General features: G+C 36.6%; 2 protein-coding genes across 2 annotated transcripts; both read right to left on the bottom strand.

Annotated features, from left to right (window-relative positions):
- Positions 1-3,050: 3,050 nt before the first annotated feature.
- Positions 3,051-5,488, bottom strand: LOC110703498. Its single transcript, XM_021881302.1, has 4 exons — positions 5,065-5,488; positions 4,173-4,855; positions 3,721-4,088; positions 3,051-3,636 (listed from the first exon to the last, which is right to left on the bottom strand). Exons 1-4 carry the CDS (start codon positions 5,486-5,488, stop codon positions 3,051-3,053), a joined length of 2,061 nt encoding a protein of 686 aa, XP_021736994.1.
- Positions 5,489-9,676: 4,188 nt separating this feature from the next.
- Positions 9,677-15,354, bottom strand: LOC110703515. The gene is made up of 2 exons (XM_021881318.1): positions 14,951-15,354; positions 9,677-10,481 (listed from the first exon to the last, which is right to left on the bottom strand). Exons 1-2 carry the CDS (start codon positions 14,957-14,959, stop codon positions 10,164-10,166), a joined length of 327 nt encoding a protein of 108 aa, XP_021737010.1. The 5' UTR covers positions 14,960-15,354; the 3' UTR covers positions 9,677-10,163.
- Between the last annotated feature and the right edge of the window lie 1,910 nt (positions 15,355-17,264).

Here is a 17,264-nt window from a genome sequence, read left to right as displayed (position 1 = left end):
GGAAAGTAAGGATAGTTAAGCGGGGGAGTGATGCTCCCTCGGTTAACCTCCGCATCATAAAGTTGTTGTTGTTGAATGAACATACCTTGTTGCATTTCAGAAATACCTTGCATATGGGAGTAGAGGGCCTCAAAATCTTGGTCATACATGCCCTCCAAGCGGATTTGTAACCCACTCATTTGGTTACTAAGGGCCTCCAATTCGGAGCTAGCAAATTGAGGTTGTTGTGTTTGCCCTTGATGTTGTTGTTGTTGTTGTTGTTGACGTTGATGTTGTTGTTGATGTTGTTGTTGTTGTTGACGTTGATGTTGTTGTTGTTGTTGACGTTGATGTTGTTGTTGTTGTTGTTCTTCCTCAACTTCTTTTTCTTCTTCTTCCTCATCGGAATCAAAGAATGGGCGACGAAAGCTCTTGGGGACATGCCACACATTAGGGGTGTCCGTCTGGTGGAGAGATGTCAAAGATGGGTTGGGAAGGTAGCACCAATGCTTGTTATCCCGAAGCCACTCATAATTTCCCTCCTCATAATGTTTGGAGACAAATTGAATTTGCCCCAATTGTTTCATGTCAAGGTAAACGGAGTCGGCATCTCCAACCGGCTTGCAATAAGGCAAATGATGATCAAGGTGGAGGTTGGTCAAGATTCTAGTGACCATACCCCCACAAGGAATCTCCCCGGTGTCCCGGTCTTGCAAGGCTACACAATAGTGGCAAAAATGTACCCTAAGTTCAACCGGCCACGATATTCTCCTCTTGTGGCCAACCAAAGAATTTTGAGCTCCAATTTGCTCATTTTGCCCAACTCTTGCTTAGGGAAAACTGAGTACCCCAAAAGACGGTGAACAACCCGAAAACAAGGTTGGTAGACATTGCTAATCTTGGCCCGCTTGGTGACAAACTCACCACCTCCGGAGATATCGTCCCACCAAGAATCTTGATCATACTCCTCAAAAATATAAGGCTTTAGATCCAAAATGTTACCATGAGGATCAAAATCTAGAGCGGCATTGAATTGCCCTAAGGAGAGGACAAAGAAGCTGTTGAAAATTTGAAATTGAACCCTATATTGGCCCTCTACAGGAACTATCTCAATCGAAGCAAAGAATTCGAGAGTGGGCTCAACATAGGTGCGGTTGGTCCGGGAGATGAATGTTCCCATTCGTAGGTTGATCAACAACTCCCTTACATCCTCATTAATCTCCAATGTGGACATGTCGGATTGAAAGTAGTCTCTTTTGGGTTTGAGGGAGAGGTTTTCTTTTAGTTTATGGTATCGGTTCTTGTGTTTTTTATCGTTGAATTTTCTTTTGGGTGGTGGAGTAGGGTTACGTTTTTGGGAGGAGGATGTTCTTGGGGTAGGTTCATCGGTGGAGGCGTTTGTTTTCCGTTTCTTAACAAGGTTTTTGAGGACTCTCGACATGTTGAATTTCAAGTGCAAGGATCACAAAAACCAATCACAAAATTCCCACAACAATCCGCAAAATCTCCAACAAAGAATTTCAATATCCACAAATCACAATTCCAATCAAAACTACTAAACAACACCAAACAACCAACAATTTCTACTCAAACAATCAACAATCACAAGAAGAACCACCAATACCACAATAGCCCTTACTACCCACACTACCAAAATTCAAATTCCAAAATTCTCAACAAAATTGCTCTCAAATGCTACAAAATCAACAAACAACACAATGTGAGGTAAAATCAAACCACAAACAACTCAAATAATCAACCAAAAACCAATATCAATCATCTAAATCATCAAAGTTGGTACTACAACTATTCATGCTCATGAACAAATCAAAACTTGTAAATATGTGACATAATTGAGCAATTAAAAGCTAGAGAAGATGATTATACCATATATGAAGCAAGATTGAACCGCTTTTAACCACCAATATCTACCAAATAGAAAAACCCCAAATTCTACCCAAGTATGGATGGGAGAGATTGGAGGTTTAATTTGATGAAAGTAGTATGAATTTGATGATTTGGATGGAAATGTAGAAGGTTTTAGTGAATTTGGAGTGAAAATATAAGTGATTTGAGTTGAAATTTAGATGATTTGTTGAAGGTGGTGGTGCGGTTTTGAGGGTTTGAGGGTGATGGGGGTCGAAACTATGAAGGGGGAATAAGGGGACATGAAAGAAGAAAGGAAGGAAGGAAAATAAAGAAGGGAGCACGGGCTGATGCGTGCCCGCACCAGCTAGGTGCGCGGTCGCACCAAATGCGTGCGCGCCCTCAGCTGAGCCCAGCCTAGCTCTCTCTTCTTATTTTTTTTAAGTTCTTTGTGCGTTCGTTGGTGGGTACACAAATAATGATGATGATAAACACCAACATAGGCAGTAGCAAAATCCCGTTTTAGTGGGTTTAAAACTAGAACGTCATGAACCCACCATAAGAACCCACCAAGTGCAAACATCCTTCAACTTTAAAGTATAAAATCCCTAACTTACCTCACCAAGATTCTTACTCTTTTACCTCAAATTTTGATAAAATCGAGTATAATCACATCAAATACCACAAAACACCTTCTCGTTCTTCATGCTCACTTAATGAAATCCAATCCCAAAAATGCAACCTACAAATCCAATCAAGTAGAAAAGTGAAAGAAAAGAAAATAAAAGAAGGAAAAATAAGAGAAATTCAAAAATCAAAAAGAAAAGTTAGAAATCTCCGGGTTGCCTCCCGGGAAGCGCTTGCTTTTGGTCCTAAGCTCGACCCTTCCTCCAAATCATGGAGGGTAAAGAACACCACCTTCTTCAAGCTAGCAGAAATAGCAAATTCTTTTTCAAATTCTAGCAATCTCTTATTGTTGCTTGATGAAACTTCCTTCAAAGACTTTTCAATTGCAAATTTTTCTTTCCGTAACTTCTTTCTCTCTCTCTTCTTCTTTGAATCACGAGCTTTTTTCTTTGTCTTGTTGCTTATTGTAGATGGTTCCTCACCATCCATACTCATGGAAACATCCTCTTCATCTTGAGGATAGAGCTCAAACCAGTGAGGGATTTTAACTTCCTCCTCGTCCGTTAGCTTAGGAATCATCATTTTCTCTTCATAACCTTCTTGCCATCAAAACTTGAAAGAACATCATCACAATTTTCAAGATCATCGTTAGTTGAAGAATTAATCATGCACACATTATCAATAGAGCGAGGGGAATTAGCACACATAATTCCTTTCACAAGAGACAAAGACTCATTCATTGGTTTCAACTCAAAGCTTTCCTCTTTCTTACCAATTCTCAAGGTAATACGGCCTCCTTTAACATTTATTAAGGCTCCCGAAGTGGCTAAGAAAGGTCTTCCTAAAATGATAGGGATATGGTCATCTTCCGCAATCTCAAGCACAATGAAATCAACGGGAATAGTGAACCCTCCTATCTTAAGAGGAACATCCTCAACTCTCCCCTTTGGAATCATAATATTTCGATCGGCCAATTGAAGGGTTATGTTAGATGGGAGTAGCTCACCTAGCTTGAGTTTCTTGAAAATGGAATAAGGCATGACGCTTACACTAGCTCCAAGATCACAAAAAGCATTATTAAACATTTTCCTTTTGATCTCACATGGAATAGAGAAGTTTCCCGGATCCTTCATTTCCTTGGGCAACTCATTATGAATGAAAGCACTACAACAACTCCCAACTTCAATCAAATCAACTTCATTGCACATTCTCTTCCCACTCAAAATCTCCTTAAGCAACTTAGATTACCTAGGCATTTGGGTAATTGAATCGGTGAAGGGGATAGAAAGGTGAGCTTCCTTGAGTATAGCAATAAACTTTCCAAATTGCTCATCAATTTTGTGCCTCAAGAATTTTTGTGGGTATGGAAGGTCGGGTCTCCGCACTTCCTCACGCTCTTTCTCACTACTCCTTTTTTTCTCTTGCACCTCCTCATAACTCACACTCTTAGACTCATCCTTCTCAATTTCCATTCTTGGGTCACTCCTCTCCTCATCCTCCTCAATGGACCTAGAAGCTCCCTCATTAAGAACTCTCCCACTCCTAGTGGTGATAGAACAAACGAGTTTCTTAGGTTCCACTCCTTGAGAAGGCAAAGAGGATGAACTAGCACAATCCTATAGACTGTTGGCTAGTTGGGTTATTTGAGTCTCAAGCATTTTGTTATGAGTCATCATCTCATTAAATTTCTTGTCACTCACCGCCATATATGTGTTGATGATCTTGGTTTGGTTATCAATCATTTCTTCCAAATTTGTCTTAAATGATGATGTTTGGGAATAAGAATTTTCACCATTGCCTTGAGGTTTTGGAGCTAAACCGGGTGGGGGTTCCCTTTGGTTGTTATTTTGAAAACTTCCCCGATTTTGGTTGTTGTTCCAATTGCCACGGCCTTGATTATTGCCACCATTATAGTAATGATTACCAAAGCCTTGAGATTTACTTTGGTTACCATACCCATGGCTCGGATTTTGATTACTATAGCCTTGGTTGTTATAGTTACCTCGAAAACCTTGGTTTCCTTGGTTCCTATAGCCTCCATTGTTATAGTTATCGAAACCACCTTGGGGGTGAGAATTCCTATTACTAAAATTCTTAGGACCATCAAATCTTTGACCACCATTGACATTAGACACAAAGTTCACATGTTCACATTCATTAATTTCAACATCATCACATCCATCAACAAAAGTTTGAGAACACATGGAAGAATCATGATCATAAGATCCACAAGAATCACAAAATAGACAACCACTTGGCATGTTATTGGAAGTAGAAGGAGAAGAGTTAGAAAATGTACCTCTCCCTTTAGATTGGGAGGTAAAACTCAATGAATTCGTAGAAACACTCTCAAGCTTTGCTTTGATCGACGTCACTTCCTTCCCTACATTTGAAATTTGGGAAGACAAGTTGTTAATCGCATTGAGATGATCCACAGAATAAACCGTCGAGCCACTCTTGCTTGTAGACTCTCTCTCTCTCCTTCTTGCCAATCTCTATAGTATCTCACCACATCCTCAATTATGTCAACTACCTCTTCTTCCGTCCTATTCATTATAGGACCTCCGGCTCCTCCATCTAGGCATGACTTGCCTTGAGCACTCAAGCCTCTATAGAAAATTTGTATCACTTGATAGATAGGAATTCCATGATGTGGACACTCTCTTTGGTACTCTTTGTACCTCTCCCATGCTTCATAGAGATTCTCATTAGGCCTTTGTTTGAATCCTTGGATCAAGGCTCTAGCCTCCGCCGTCTTCTTTTGTGGGTAAAAGCGAGACAAGAAAGCTTTGGTGACTTCATCCCATGTCGTAAGGGAATTTGGCTTAACCTCTTTATCCAACCACTCTAAGGCACGACCAATAAGAGAAAAGGGAAACAACTTTAGTCGAATAAACTCTTGAGAAATTCCGTTTACCTTGATAGTATTACAATACTTCTCAAATTCCCTTAGGTGATTCAACGGGCTCTCACTCTTGGCTCCACTAAATTGCCTCCTTTCTATCAAAGTAATCATGGCCGGTCTAATTTCAAAATCGTTCGCCGGTGGTGTAGGTGGAGCAATGCCACTCTCAAACCTATAAGCACCGGGAATTCCCAACTCCTACAAAGCTACTCTTGGATTCTCTCCCATGGCTTGCTCTTCTTCTTCCTCAAATTCTTTTTCACTTGAGGAACATAGGCTCAAAGATCAGTTGGCTACCCTTCTTTGTGAAAGAGTTCTTTCAATTTCTGGATCTAAAGGAACTAAGGTCCTAACACGAGTTCTACAATGCATGCAAAAGCTCAAAAGAAATTGGTAGTAACACGGCTACAAGTGTAGCCTAATAGAAAGAAGAAAAATCTTTTTGTATTTTTGAATAAGATGGAATAAACTCAAGAACAATACAAAATCACAACGCCATTCCCCGGCAACGGCGCCATTTTGGCGCGGGTTGAAGCTAGGTCGTTGAAACTAACCCCTACCCGAGGCCAAACAAAATTTGTAAACACTTAGCATACCCCTACACAAGTATAATGGTAAGTTGAGGGTCGAACCCAAAGGAATGGTGGGCGATTATCTATTGTCTATGGTCAAGCTATTCCGAAATGTAATGATTGGGTGTGAATGCTAATGCTAGGACAAAGACGACTAATAAACGAGAAGAAATCAAATGTAATAAACACTAGGGCTAGGATCCACATGTAATCATAACGGATTCAACTAATTGGGAGGTCAAATTGACTAAGTTAAGCAATGTGAGGGAAAATCAATCATGCAACCAAAAGAGCATATCAAGATATTCTCCTAGAGGTCTAACTAGCGTCAACTACGATAAACTCTAGCTAGGAAACATCACAAGACACCTCAATCGTGTAAATGCAAGCCACAAATAAATGGTCCGTATCAATGTGAACTTACAATGCAATCTAGTGCAACAATCAAAGTTAGCTACTCTTTAATTAATCACACACATGCACATGATCATCAACCAATTTAGTCACATAGTCAATTCCATTAATTTTCCCCAATTAGCTTTAATCCATTACTCATACATGCTTCACCATTACCCTAGCAAGCTATCTACTCACTAGCCATTGAAATCAAAATCAAAACAACACTAAGCAACAAATTCATCATGATCAAATCAAACAAGCTAAAATCAAACACAAATCAATCAATCTTCAATCAAACTTGAACATTCAACAAACAATTGAAATCAAACTAAAAATCAAACTAAAGATTGAATTAAAGAAAAGGAAATCTTACAATCTTGATCAAAGATCAAAGGAATTAAAGAAAGCTTCAATCATCAATAATCCACCATGAATTTCTCTCACTAAAACCTAGAGTTTCTCTCTCTAAAAATCTCTCTAACTTGATCAAAAACTAATTCTAATTCTGTTTTAATTTTTTCTCTCCTCCTAAAATAGAAGGAAAAACTATATATAGAAAAGATACAAAAGAAGAGTTAGTTAGATCGTCCCAAAAGAGACCCCGGAAGGCGCGGTCGCATTAGAGGAGAGGCACGGCCGCGGGTATGGAACAGGGACCCTGGCAGGCGCGCCTGCGCCACCCAGGTACGCAACCGCACTACCCTCGTGCGCGCCCACACCTGGCAGCAGGGGAGCCCCCCCCCCCCCCCCCTCTTCTTCTTCCAAGCTCATCCTCGTGGGCTCGACTTTATGATGATGATGAACACCAAGGTGCGCAGTCTTGAGAGGGCCATTTTGGTGGGTTCATGGAAAAGATTACGCCCACACCGCATACGTGCATCGATCTCTTGACTTGCTTTTTGCGTTCCTTTAAACTTGAAGCTCCAAAAGGCGAACATGAGGCATCCAAATTGATGAGAGGAAGGCTCAGGAATCCTTGGAGAAACGATCATAAACTAAAAACAAACAAATAAAAGGGAAAAAGAACAAATAAACAAAGAAATGCATAAAACAAGGAAACTAACTATGGAAAGCACAAACTAACGAAATAAAGAACAAAATTAAGGAAAATCTAAGGAAAAGGGCTATAAAGAAGCATGAAAATCATCCTAAAAGAGGTCAAATGAGTGCCATAAATAACACTCATCAAGAAGCAAGAATGACGAAAACATCCGAGGAGTGCTGAATAGCAACCCTCTCTCCTAAGTATGCCACTTCCCCATATGTCCTTAAGAAGTAGCGACGCTTAGCAGTGTACTACGTAGCTAACCCAGGGACAACCAAGCCGTTCCATGGCCGGTACTGTACATCAGTTTCCTACGAAGAATGCTTATGAGATGAAAATCTACCAAATGTAATACAAAAGTGTTCAACTATGAAAAAAATCATACCCAGAGGATCTGCTCTTGAACATGGGTGGTAGACATCCGTACGTGGCGGCCTCCCCAACAGGCGCTCATTGGAAACCCGCGTGGCGACGATCTCATCGATGCGAGTGAAGGAAAGTACTCGTAGAACCAGATCTACAAAAGACAAAAAGTATCAACAAGTGCTAACAAAAGCTTAGAGCTAACTTAATAGGAGATAAAGTATACCTCTACGACTCTCTAGAAGCTGGACAAAGCGACGTTCCCCGTGCAGGACTGGTGTCGACACGAGTCTCGCAACGCTCGAACAAAATCAGCATAGGCGAAGCTGGCCTAGTCGTAAGTTCCGATCATGTGAAGATCACGGACTGCAGGAAGGTAGTAAAGCAGCACTCTACTTCCCTTGTCAGGGGAAAACGTCACTGACAGCAAAATAAGCGCAAAGATGCGCACCCCCTGCTCTCAGGTGGTCGCATCATCCTCAAAAGTTGCCGCCAGAGTCGACTGGTGAATACCCTTGGCACTGAACTGTGCTGACTCCACCTCAGTACGGGCTCGAACAGAAATCGGACCCAGAAGCTCGTCAACCTCAGGAGAGTAGACGCTTATGTTGCTGTCGAACGACAGCGCAGTAGAACTAAACTCCAGTCTCGTAATGAGACTGAAGTCGGTTGGGGTGACCATCATCTCACCCCAAGGAAAGTAGAAAGTGTAGGTGGTGTCCTAGAAGAACTCCACCAAGGCGCGAGCCACGCGGTGACCCCTGTCAGAAGAAATCATGGCATATGCGGCCTCGAACAGGGCAGTCAGCCCACAAGACTTCCAGAGAAGCCTCAACTCTACGTCGACGTTGACACTACAAAAAATTTTATCTATAGAGGCAAAACTTTGAGGCAAATAATTTTTTGTAATCTTTAAAAGATATATTTAGCATCAATTAAACTCTTATTGTCTCTTAATGTTATTTTTAGCATTAATGGATTATAGAATCCCCTAAAAGTTCTTTTAATCATCAATGAAATTATTGTTGCCTCTAAAAGTTAGTTTTAGCAGTAGTGAATTATAAATTGTCTCTAAAAGTTCATTTTTAGCATTAGTGACAATGTGGTTGCCTCTAAAACTTCTTTTTAGGAATAATGAATTTTATGTTGCCTTTAAATGTTCTTTTTAGCATTCGAGAAATTATGGTTGCCTCTAAAACTTTTTTGTTGCCTCTTAAAAAACTAGAAATTGTATTTGTATTATGTATAGTGATGCATTAAAAAGGAAATGATCAAGTATATTTTTCTTGTGCGAGACTTTTACAATTGGAGCCTTTAAGTTATGAGTAGGTTAAGATGTGTTCATTTCAGGCATCATAAAAGATTTATTGGACAATTGCTTCAAAGGGGCCAATGAAGTACATCATATTACTTATACGTATATGTTGTTTGTAATTGTAGAATTGTAGTTGATCTAATTATAAGTGAATCAATTCATGTAGGTTGGTGATGGGGGAGGAATTGATCCATGTAAACTGTAGCAGACATTGACGGATTACTCATGAATTACGGATGATATAATCATAATTTCATTCTATTCAATACTATAATGACCGAGAGTAAGTACAACAATATTTGTACCTCCCCTAACTTATTCCTAAATTAAGCTACTATACTTTTATTTTATTTTATAGTGGATCATGTAACCTACTAGGCTACTAATTAGATCATTGGAGTATAAATAAGTAATTAAATATCAAATACTTTTTATGTCAACTAGTAGGCCATTGTTGGGACCTTTAATATAGTTTATGCACACTAGTACTAGTGGCTTTACATTCTCTACTAAGCTTGATATATAGTCATCAAAGTGCTTAATGTCCAACATCTGATCTTCAATTGTCTTGAGTTTTATTGTCCATAACCGTTTGCAGTTATATTATCATTCTTTAGATGTGCCTATCATATTAGAACTAAAAAAAATATAAATACCTGTAAAATAAATATTAGAAATCAAAGCTAAAAAAAATAAATGTATGTGAATAAATCGAATCATGATAATATATTAAAAAAAAAAAAAATCATTGTGTAAAGTAGGAATTTATAGATTAAACGACAACAATACTTATTATTAAATAAAAAAAAAAAAAAAAAAGAACAAGATAAAAAAATTGTTAACAACAAAAACAAAAAAAAAAAACAATAATAATAAAAGGGTCATTGATACATAGTATCCATATGATTAGTTCCGTCATGATCATTGAGCTCTGGGACATCATATGAGTTTCTTGGCGTGGTCTCAATTATAACCTTCCAATTAGGCTTTGAAACATAATTCACATAAAATACTTGGCGAGCCTGTGTAGCTAAAATATATGGATCATTAGCTAACAACTTTGATGTATTTACGTTTATGAAGCCAAAATAGTCAGCATTGATCCCTTGACCAACTGTGCACATCCCACCAGTCACACTTAAACAAAGTAACACGATTTCCTCCTATATATTGAACTTCTATGATTTCTTGTAAGAGGCCGTAATAGTTAAGGGTTGATGATCCACTTTCTCCATTCACAACAATCCCACTATTTTGTGTTTCTCTTGTCCTTTCACTGTCCTTGGTACGAAACATAAATCCATTAGCCATGTAGCCAGTTAAAGATATCACTGCACGATCCGGACCTTGTGCTAGTGCTCTTAAGTTAGTAGTAGCACTTGAATGGTTTTCCTTTGACAAAATTGTCACCTATAAAATAGATAAATATATGTAAACATAGAAGATAATCATAAAAAGCCGTAAAAAAAAATTAAACCAAAATATCATAACAATTTAATTTCTATGTTTGCATGAAACTTTATATAAACCAATTATCATTATATACTATTTAATAATCATAATAATTAAAAATTTGACAACTTAAGGACTTGTGTAATCTCACTAGGAAAGAGATCAATACATACAAGGTTGGTAATAGAGCACAATTAATAAGGGGCTGATGGGGTTCTAAAATAGATGGATCCCTTAAAAGTTAAAACCACTAACTTGAAACTAACATGGCTGCTTGAGAAAATAGACGAGTTAGTTAAACTTAAAGTCATGAAGTTTGATTACTTGATTTCAAGTATATTATTTATTCATCTTGTTTGACAATATTAATCTAATTATAGGTAGTATCAAATTATGAATATTGTTGGTCTTTCTAGCTAAAATATTAATCTAGTAGGATTAAACCCAAACCTAACATAATGCCTTCTAAACAGAGTTTCAGTTTATATACTGTGCAGATACAACTTCTGCATCTCAATGTCACAACTAAGGGTGTTTGCGAAAGTAGTTGAACATGGTCTTAACACAAACCCAATGGATAAATCCTTATCACATATGCACTAGCACTTACAGTAGCTAGTAAGTAACGAAGCTTAATAAAGTGGCCAGTGGATTGCCATCAGATTTGTGAACCTATGACACTGTACATAAAGAACAAAACTGCATGATAGAGTTATATTCTAAAGGCTGGTACATAAAACATTATTCATATGGGTTTGGCATCTAAATTTGATGTCAATTTAATAAGTGTCTTATTAGCACTAAAACAGAGAGGCAAATGACATAATAATAAATTAGCAAAAATACTAGGAATGTAAAACTCTTGTCCTATCAGTATGGGGAGCTTTTAATCATACTCATATATTAGTTTCTTATAGTTACAAATATCTGATCAGTGCTATATTGTTTGATGAGAAAGCTAAGTATAGGCTATTTGTTGGCTCGATGAAAAGAGGGTAGATCCATAACCATAGGACTAAAAAAGCGGTAGCAAATACAATATAATTTTCAAAATAGGAAAAAACATAAGAAATAAGTAAATAAATACTTGATCTCTAAACCATTTTATGAAATCTTTTTTATGAAACAAAATCATCCTCTTGTAACTTGTAGCATTGCGAGTATACTCACTGTGATAGATAATTACAAAAGTTATATATATTTTTTCTATCAAAAGTAATCTTTGTACTTACTAAAATATATAAGTCTTACTCAATAAATGGTTGTACTTAGTCACAATTATTCAACACATAAAAGTGAACTTCTTCCCATTCCTTTGTAGTAAGTAAACGAGGACATTCCTTCCCAAATGCTCTACCTCTTGTCTCAAATATAGGTAGGATATCAGCTCAAAAACTTTCACGATCATAATAAATTCTATCTTATTTGTTAAATCTTGTCTCTATATCCTCCGTATATCTTGAACAAAATGTCAAGCATTCCTCTAAAAGATAACCTTATGCCATTGATCCTTCCGGGTGACCTTTATTGCGTACATACCCTTTTAATTTTCCAAGATACTTATATGAAAATAGTAAAACTTACATATTTGACTAAAATAATAATAATAATTATTATTATTATAAAAACAAGCAGAATGAAATTTATGTACCTTTCGATGGGGTACATCCAATGATAATGAACTAGTCATGCAACCAAAGCTTCACTTGCAAGGTAAACAGGTAAGTGTAGCATGATTACAAAAAAGGAAGGTGGAAAAATTCTTTCAAGCTCACATAGGGTTACACCAATTTGTTTTTCAAGTTTCTCAAACTCATCAATCTTCAAAGCCTTAGAACATAACTCTTTGAAAAAGGTACTCAACTGAATAAGTGGAGTAGACAATGATTTAGGCCAACCACGTATAGCAAGAGACAATAGATGCTCTAAAATAACATGATAGTCATGGCTTTTTAATCCAAAGAGTTTACATTCTTTAAGGAGGGAATTTTTTGAAATATTTGAAGCATAGCCATGTGGAAACTTCACACTAGTCAAAAAATTACACAAATCTCTCTTTTGCTCCAAAGATAATGTATGAGGAACTGGAGGTAGCTCTTTTGATTTATCAGGACGTGTTATAGGGTGCAATGACTTTCTAATTTTCATTTCCTGTAGATAAAGACGTGCATTCAAATTATCCTTAGTTTTTCCTTTTTATATCTAATATAGTCCCAAGTAAAGTTTCACATACATTTTTTCTATATGTATCACATCCAAATTATGGCGTATCAAAAGACTACTCCAATATGGCAATTCAAAGAAAATGCTCTTCTTTCGCCATAATTTCGGTTGTTTTTTCTTTTTCTTATCACGCCTTCTCTTTTTCTTATTACATTCAACTTGTTCAGCATCAATTTGCTGCAGCAATTCCTCACTAGATAATGGTTTGGGTGTAGGTCTTAGCTCTTGTTTTCTATCAAAGGCTCTTCCATTGTACCTCTATTTATGATCTAAAGGTAAAAATCTACGATGACACATATAACAATGTTTATTTCCATTTGGTAACCACTCAGACCAAGTATCACTGTTACAAGAGGGACAACCAACAGCTCCTCCAGTTCTCCAACTAGATAAATCACCAAAGGCTGGATAATCACTTATAGTCCATAACAAAGATGCATGCATTTTAAAGTTCTCTTTCTTTGAAGCATCATATGTTTCAACACCAACTTCCCAAAGTAATTTTAGCTCCTCTATTAAAGGTTGCAAGTAAACATCAATCTTATCTTTCGGCCCCTTAGGACTTGGAATGAAAGAATGTTGTTTCATACAAAGCCACGGCGGTAAATTATATGGTATAAGAACTACGGGCCATGTACTATGAGGAATATGACCATTTCTAAAGGGGCTAAACCCATCACTTGCTAACCTAAGGCGAACATTACGAGGTTCAGAGGCAAATGAAGGATATTTTTCATCAAAAAATTTCCATGCTTTAGAGTCTGCTGGTTGTCTCATTATAACATCATCGTCACTGACACGCTCAGCAGTATGCCATCTCATACTTGCTGCAATTTTAGATGACATATACATTCTCTGAAGCCGGGGAATTAAAGGAAAATAACGCATTGTCTTTCTAGGAGTCCTTCGAGGCTTACATTATGAGGTGGAAGATCCATTATTACGTTCATCAATTTTCCATTTAGAAGCATGGCACTTAACGCACTCGTCTGCATTCACATGATCCTTCCAAAATAGCATACAATTATTGGGACATGCATCAATTTTGATGGACTCAAGAGATAGGCTCTTTATCATCTTTTAAGCATCATAAAAAGATTTTGGCAGAGTGTTACCTTCCAGCAATGCTTCTTTAAATAGATCAAGAATCATAGACAAGCTTTTGTCACTTATTCCACCTAAGCATTTTATGTGGAATAACTTAAGCAAGAAAGACAGTTTTGAGAATTTCTTACAGCCTGGATACAACTCTAACTCAAGATCACCCATCAATTTGTAAAAGAATTTTGTTGCTTCTGAGGATCTTTAAATTCACTCACACCAACTGTCTCGTCCCCAAGAACATTGTCAAATTGAACTCCAAAGGCATCATGTAGCATATCAAACATGACATCATGCTCATGCAATGGGTATTCATTTGAATCATCAATTATAATATTATCATGAATTGTTGAATTGTCAATCATTTCTCCATGTCGCAACCAACGTGTATAACTCTTAACAATCCCAAATTTAAGCAAATCTAACGTTATTTCATCTCTACATTTTCTCCTTTCATCGTTGCATTTGACATATGGGCAAGGTGCTATAGCTTTGACATTTTTTTCTGAAAAAGCAAATTGTAGAAACTCTTTTACGCCAATCTTATACTTAGGATCATTTTTTTTTTGTATTGCATCCACTCACGATTATTTGACACCATGATGTCCTATATAATAATCATATTAAAATGTATAAACAAGTTGATTACATTAAAAGATGTTGTAACATAGCTATGAATTAATAACACAAAATTAAGCAATTAGAAATTTACAAGGGATTAAAAAAAGTACTTGGCTGATTAAGTTAGTTAATGTGTCAACAATACTTTAACTACTGCATTAGTTTGTCTTGGCATATAAAGATACTCAAAATATCATGAAGCAGTTTGCACAAGTATTTGATTAATTAATATGATTTAATCAATAAAATTTAGTTCCTTACAATCGTTTTACCCAAAGCCAACAAAATTTAGTTAGGTGCCTTTTATGATGATTAATACATAATGTAATAGGATGAAATTCATGAAAATTTGATAATTTTAACATTCAATTTCATTTCCACAATCAAATTTCAACATAAAATTATGATAATAAACTGAAGAACATGAACCCTAAATTCAGAACCACTATATTTCTATTGATAAAGTAAACAAATCAAATTACCTTGAACATTGAGACGTACTCCAAAAAAAAAATATTCGGCTAAATCCAAGCTTTTTTCTTCGTGTTTTTCCTCTGTTTCGTTCCTGAAATTTAGTAGTATTATTCCTAATAATTTGACTTTTTAGATTGCTTATGGTGATAGTATAAAAGGAAAATTTGATAAATAAAGTTAAGCAAAGGTTAATTTACTAAAATTTAGGTAAAGAAATTTGGTGGGATATTTTGATTTTAGGGAAAATAATGACGGAATATACAAAGGCCTTACCGCAATTATCATTGTTGGGGTTCTTACTTTTTTTTCTTTTTTTTTATATTTATTTATTTTTATTAATGTTATAAGGCGTGTGATAAGGGAAGGATTGTCTTGTTTCTTTCTTTTTTTTTTTTTTTTTTTTTGAAACATAAAGTAAATATTTTTGTTTATTTCTTTATTTTATTGAGATTTTAATTATTTAAATTCAAGATGGGTAATGTTATATGTAGCTCTTAGGATTATATATAGCATTAAAAATACTTTCTAAAATGAAATTAAATTGGGAATTCATGACAAAATCACGCGCAAATCGATGTAATTCATTATAAAAGTCATTGCATCTTGGGCCAATTAGCCAAATTGGCATAAAAGTTAGCACCCTTGTGACATATTGTTTTAAAAGTTGTCGCCGGTGATAGATTGGTATAAAAGTTAGTAATTTGTGACAGATGGGTATAAAAATTAGTCATCGGTGACATATTGGTGTAAAAGTAACCATGTGATGACATATTGGTATAAAGTTTAGGATAATTTCTAAATAACCACCCAAAAAATAGACCAATTTTGATATAACCACCCAAAAAATATTTTATTTTAAATTACCACCCATTAAATTAAATAAGCACTCAGATTACCACCTTTTCTTTCTTTCCGGTCACTTTTCCGGCCTTGGGGCCCACATAATGGCTATTAACTGGATAATTTGACCCATATTTTCATTTTTCCCTCGATTTTTTGTATTGAACAACTTCTCACACTCCTCCACAATATTGAAATCACTTACCTCAAATTTTCCCAATTTTTGCAAGCTTTAATTTGAAGAATTTGACCCAACCAAGTGCAGTCACTTAAGTCCCATTTAGGTAAGCTCAATTCTTTTTTTATCTTGGCAAATAATTTTGGGGGTTTTCTGGGATTAGGGTTCTTTTGTATATTAGAAAATAATTTTGGGGTTTTTCTGGAATTAGGGTTCCTCAGACAAATTAATTGGGGTTTTTCTAAATTTAGGGTTCCTGACACAAATTAATTGGGGGTTTTCTGAAAGTAGGGTTCTTGACACAATTTAAGAAAACCCCCAATTGAATTGAGGGATAATCAGCGAAAATTAAGGTTTCAAAATCGGAGAAAAAGAAATATAAAATCGGAAAAAATGGAGGCTCAATTGAAGCGCGGAATATCGAGACAATTCTCAACAGGATCGTTGAGGAAATCAGGGAGGTTCAGCTTCAAGAGGCATTCATCAATGGACCCTCAGATACACAACGAGGTTTAATTTCAGGCGGCAATCGTCGCTGGATCCGATTCGGCGAAGCACGGTGAAGGAGGAACCATTAACGGTGCCGGATAATCTAGACGCAACGATGCAGTTGTTGTTTATGGCTTGTACTGGAGGTTTAAAAGGACTCGAGGATTTGTTGGATGGAGGAACTGATGTTAATAGCGAAGGGGTTAAGCGGTTTTCGGTGGTGGTGCTGTGGTTAACGGTTGCCAGAGGTGGTGTGAAAGGTGGAGCAATGGTGGTGGTGGTGGTTGGGAAGAAGAAAGAAAGAAGGTAGGAAGAAGAAGAGTGAAAAAATCGGGGAGAGAGAGTGAGAAAGTCAGAAAATAGAAGAAAAAAAAGGAAAAAAATAAAAAAAGTGGGGCCCACTGACGGAAATTCAACCGGAAATTCTAAATGGGTGGTAATCTGCGCGTTTTTTTAATTTAATGGATGGTAATTTAAAATAAAATATTTTTTGGGTGGTTATATCAAAATTGGTCTATTTTTTGGGTGGTTATTTACAAATTATTCTAAAGTTTATTAATGATGATGTTTTGGGTGTTTTTGTCCCTCGAGAGAGTTGCGTCACAAAGTCTGGTCCGGCGAGAGTTGTACCTGTAAAACAAACGGAGACTCCGAGTGGTTGGAGCTCCGCCTCCGACGATCAAGTTTGTAATTTGAATAGGAGTAAAAAGGTGCGGAAATTTAGATGGGTATCTGCCTGGATTCTAAGCTCAAGATGTCTCTTTCAAAGAGTAAATGTGTAATAAAATGGTAAAATGTGCCTCCAAATGGAAGAA

This window comes from Chenopodium quinoa, unplaced genomic scaffold, assembly GCF_001683475.1.
Source record: "Chenopodium quinoa cultivar QQ74 unplaced genomic scaffold, ASM168347v1, whole genome shotgun sequence".
Classification (NCBI taxonomy): Eukaryota; Viridiplantae; Streptophyta; class Magnoliopsida; order Caryophyllales; family Amaranthaceae; genus Chenopodium; species Chenopodium quinoa.
The sequence above is the reverse complement of the archived record's forward strand: the minus strand, read 5'-3'. Positions and strand labels throughout refer to the sequence as shown.

Excerpts from the sequence above, each read along its gene's own strand:
- LOC110703498 (XM_021881302.1), bottom strand. The coding sequence starts at position 5,488 with ATGATTACTTTGATAGAAAGGAGGCAATTTAGTGGAGCCAAGAGTGAG. Across the intron at positions 4,856-5,064 it reads TAGAGGCTTGAGTGCTCAAG|GGAAGGAAGTGACGTCGATC; the intron begins GCAAGTCATGCC and ends TTTCAAATGTAG. Across the intron at positions 3,637-3,720 it reads TCAATTACCCAAATGCCTAG|TGCTTTCATTCATAATGAGT; the intron begins GTAATCTAAGTT and ends GAGTTGTTGTAG.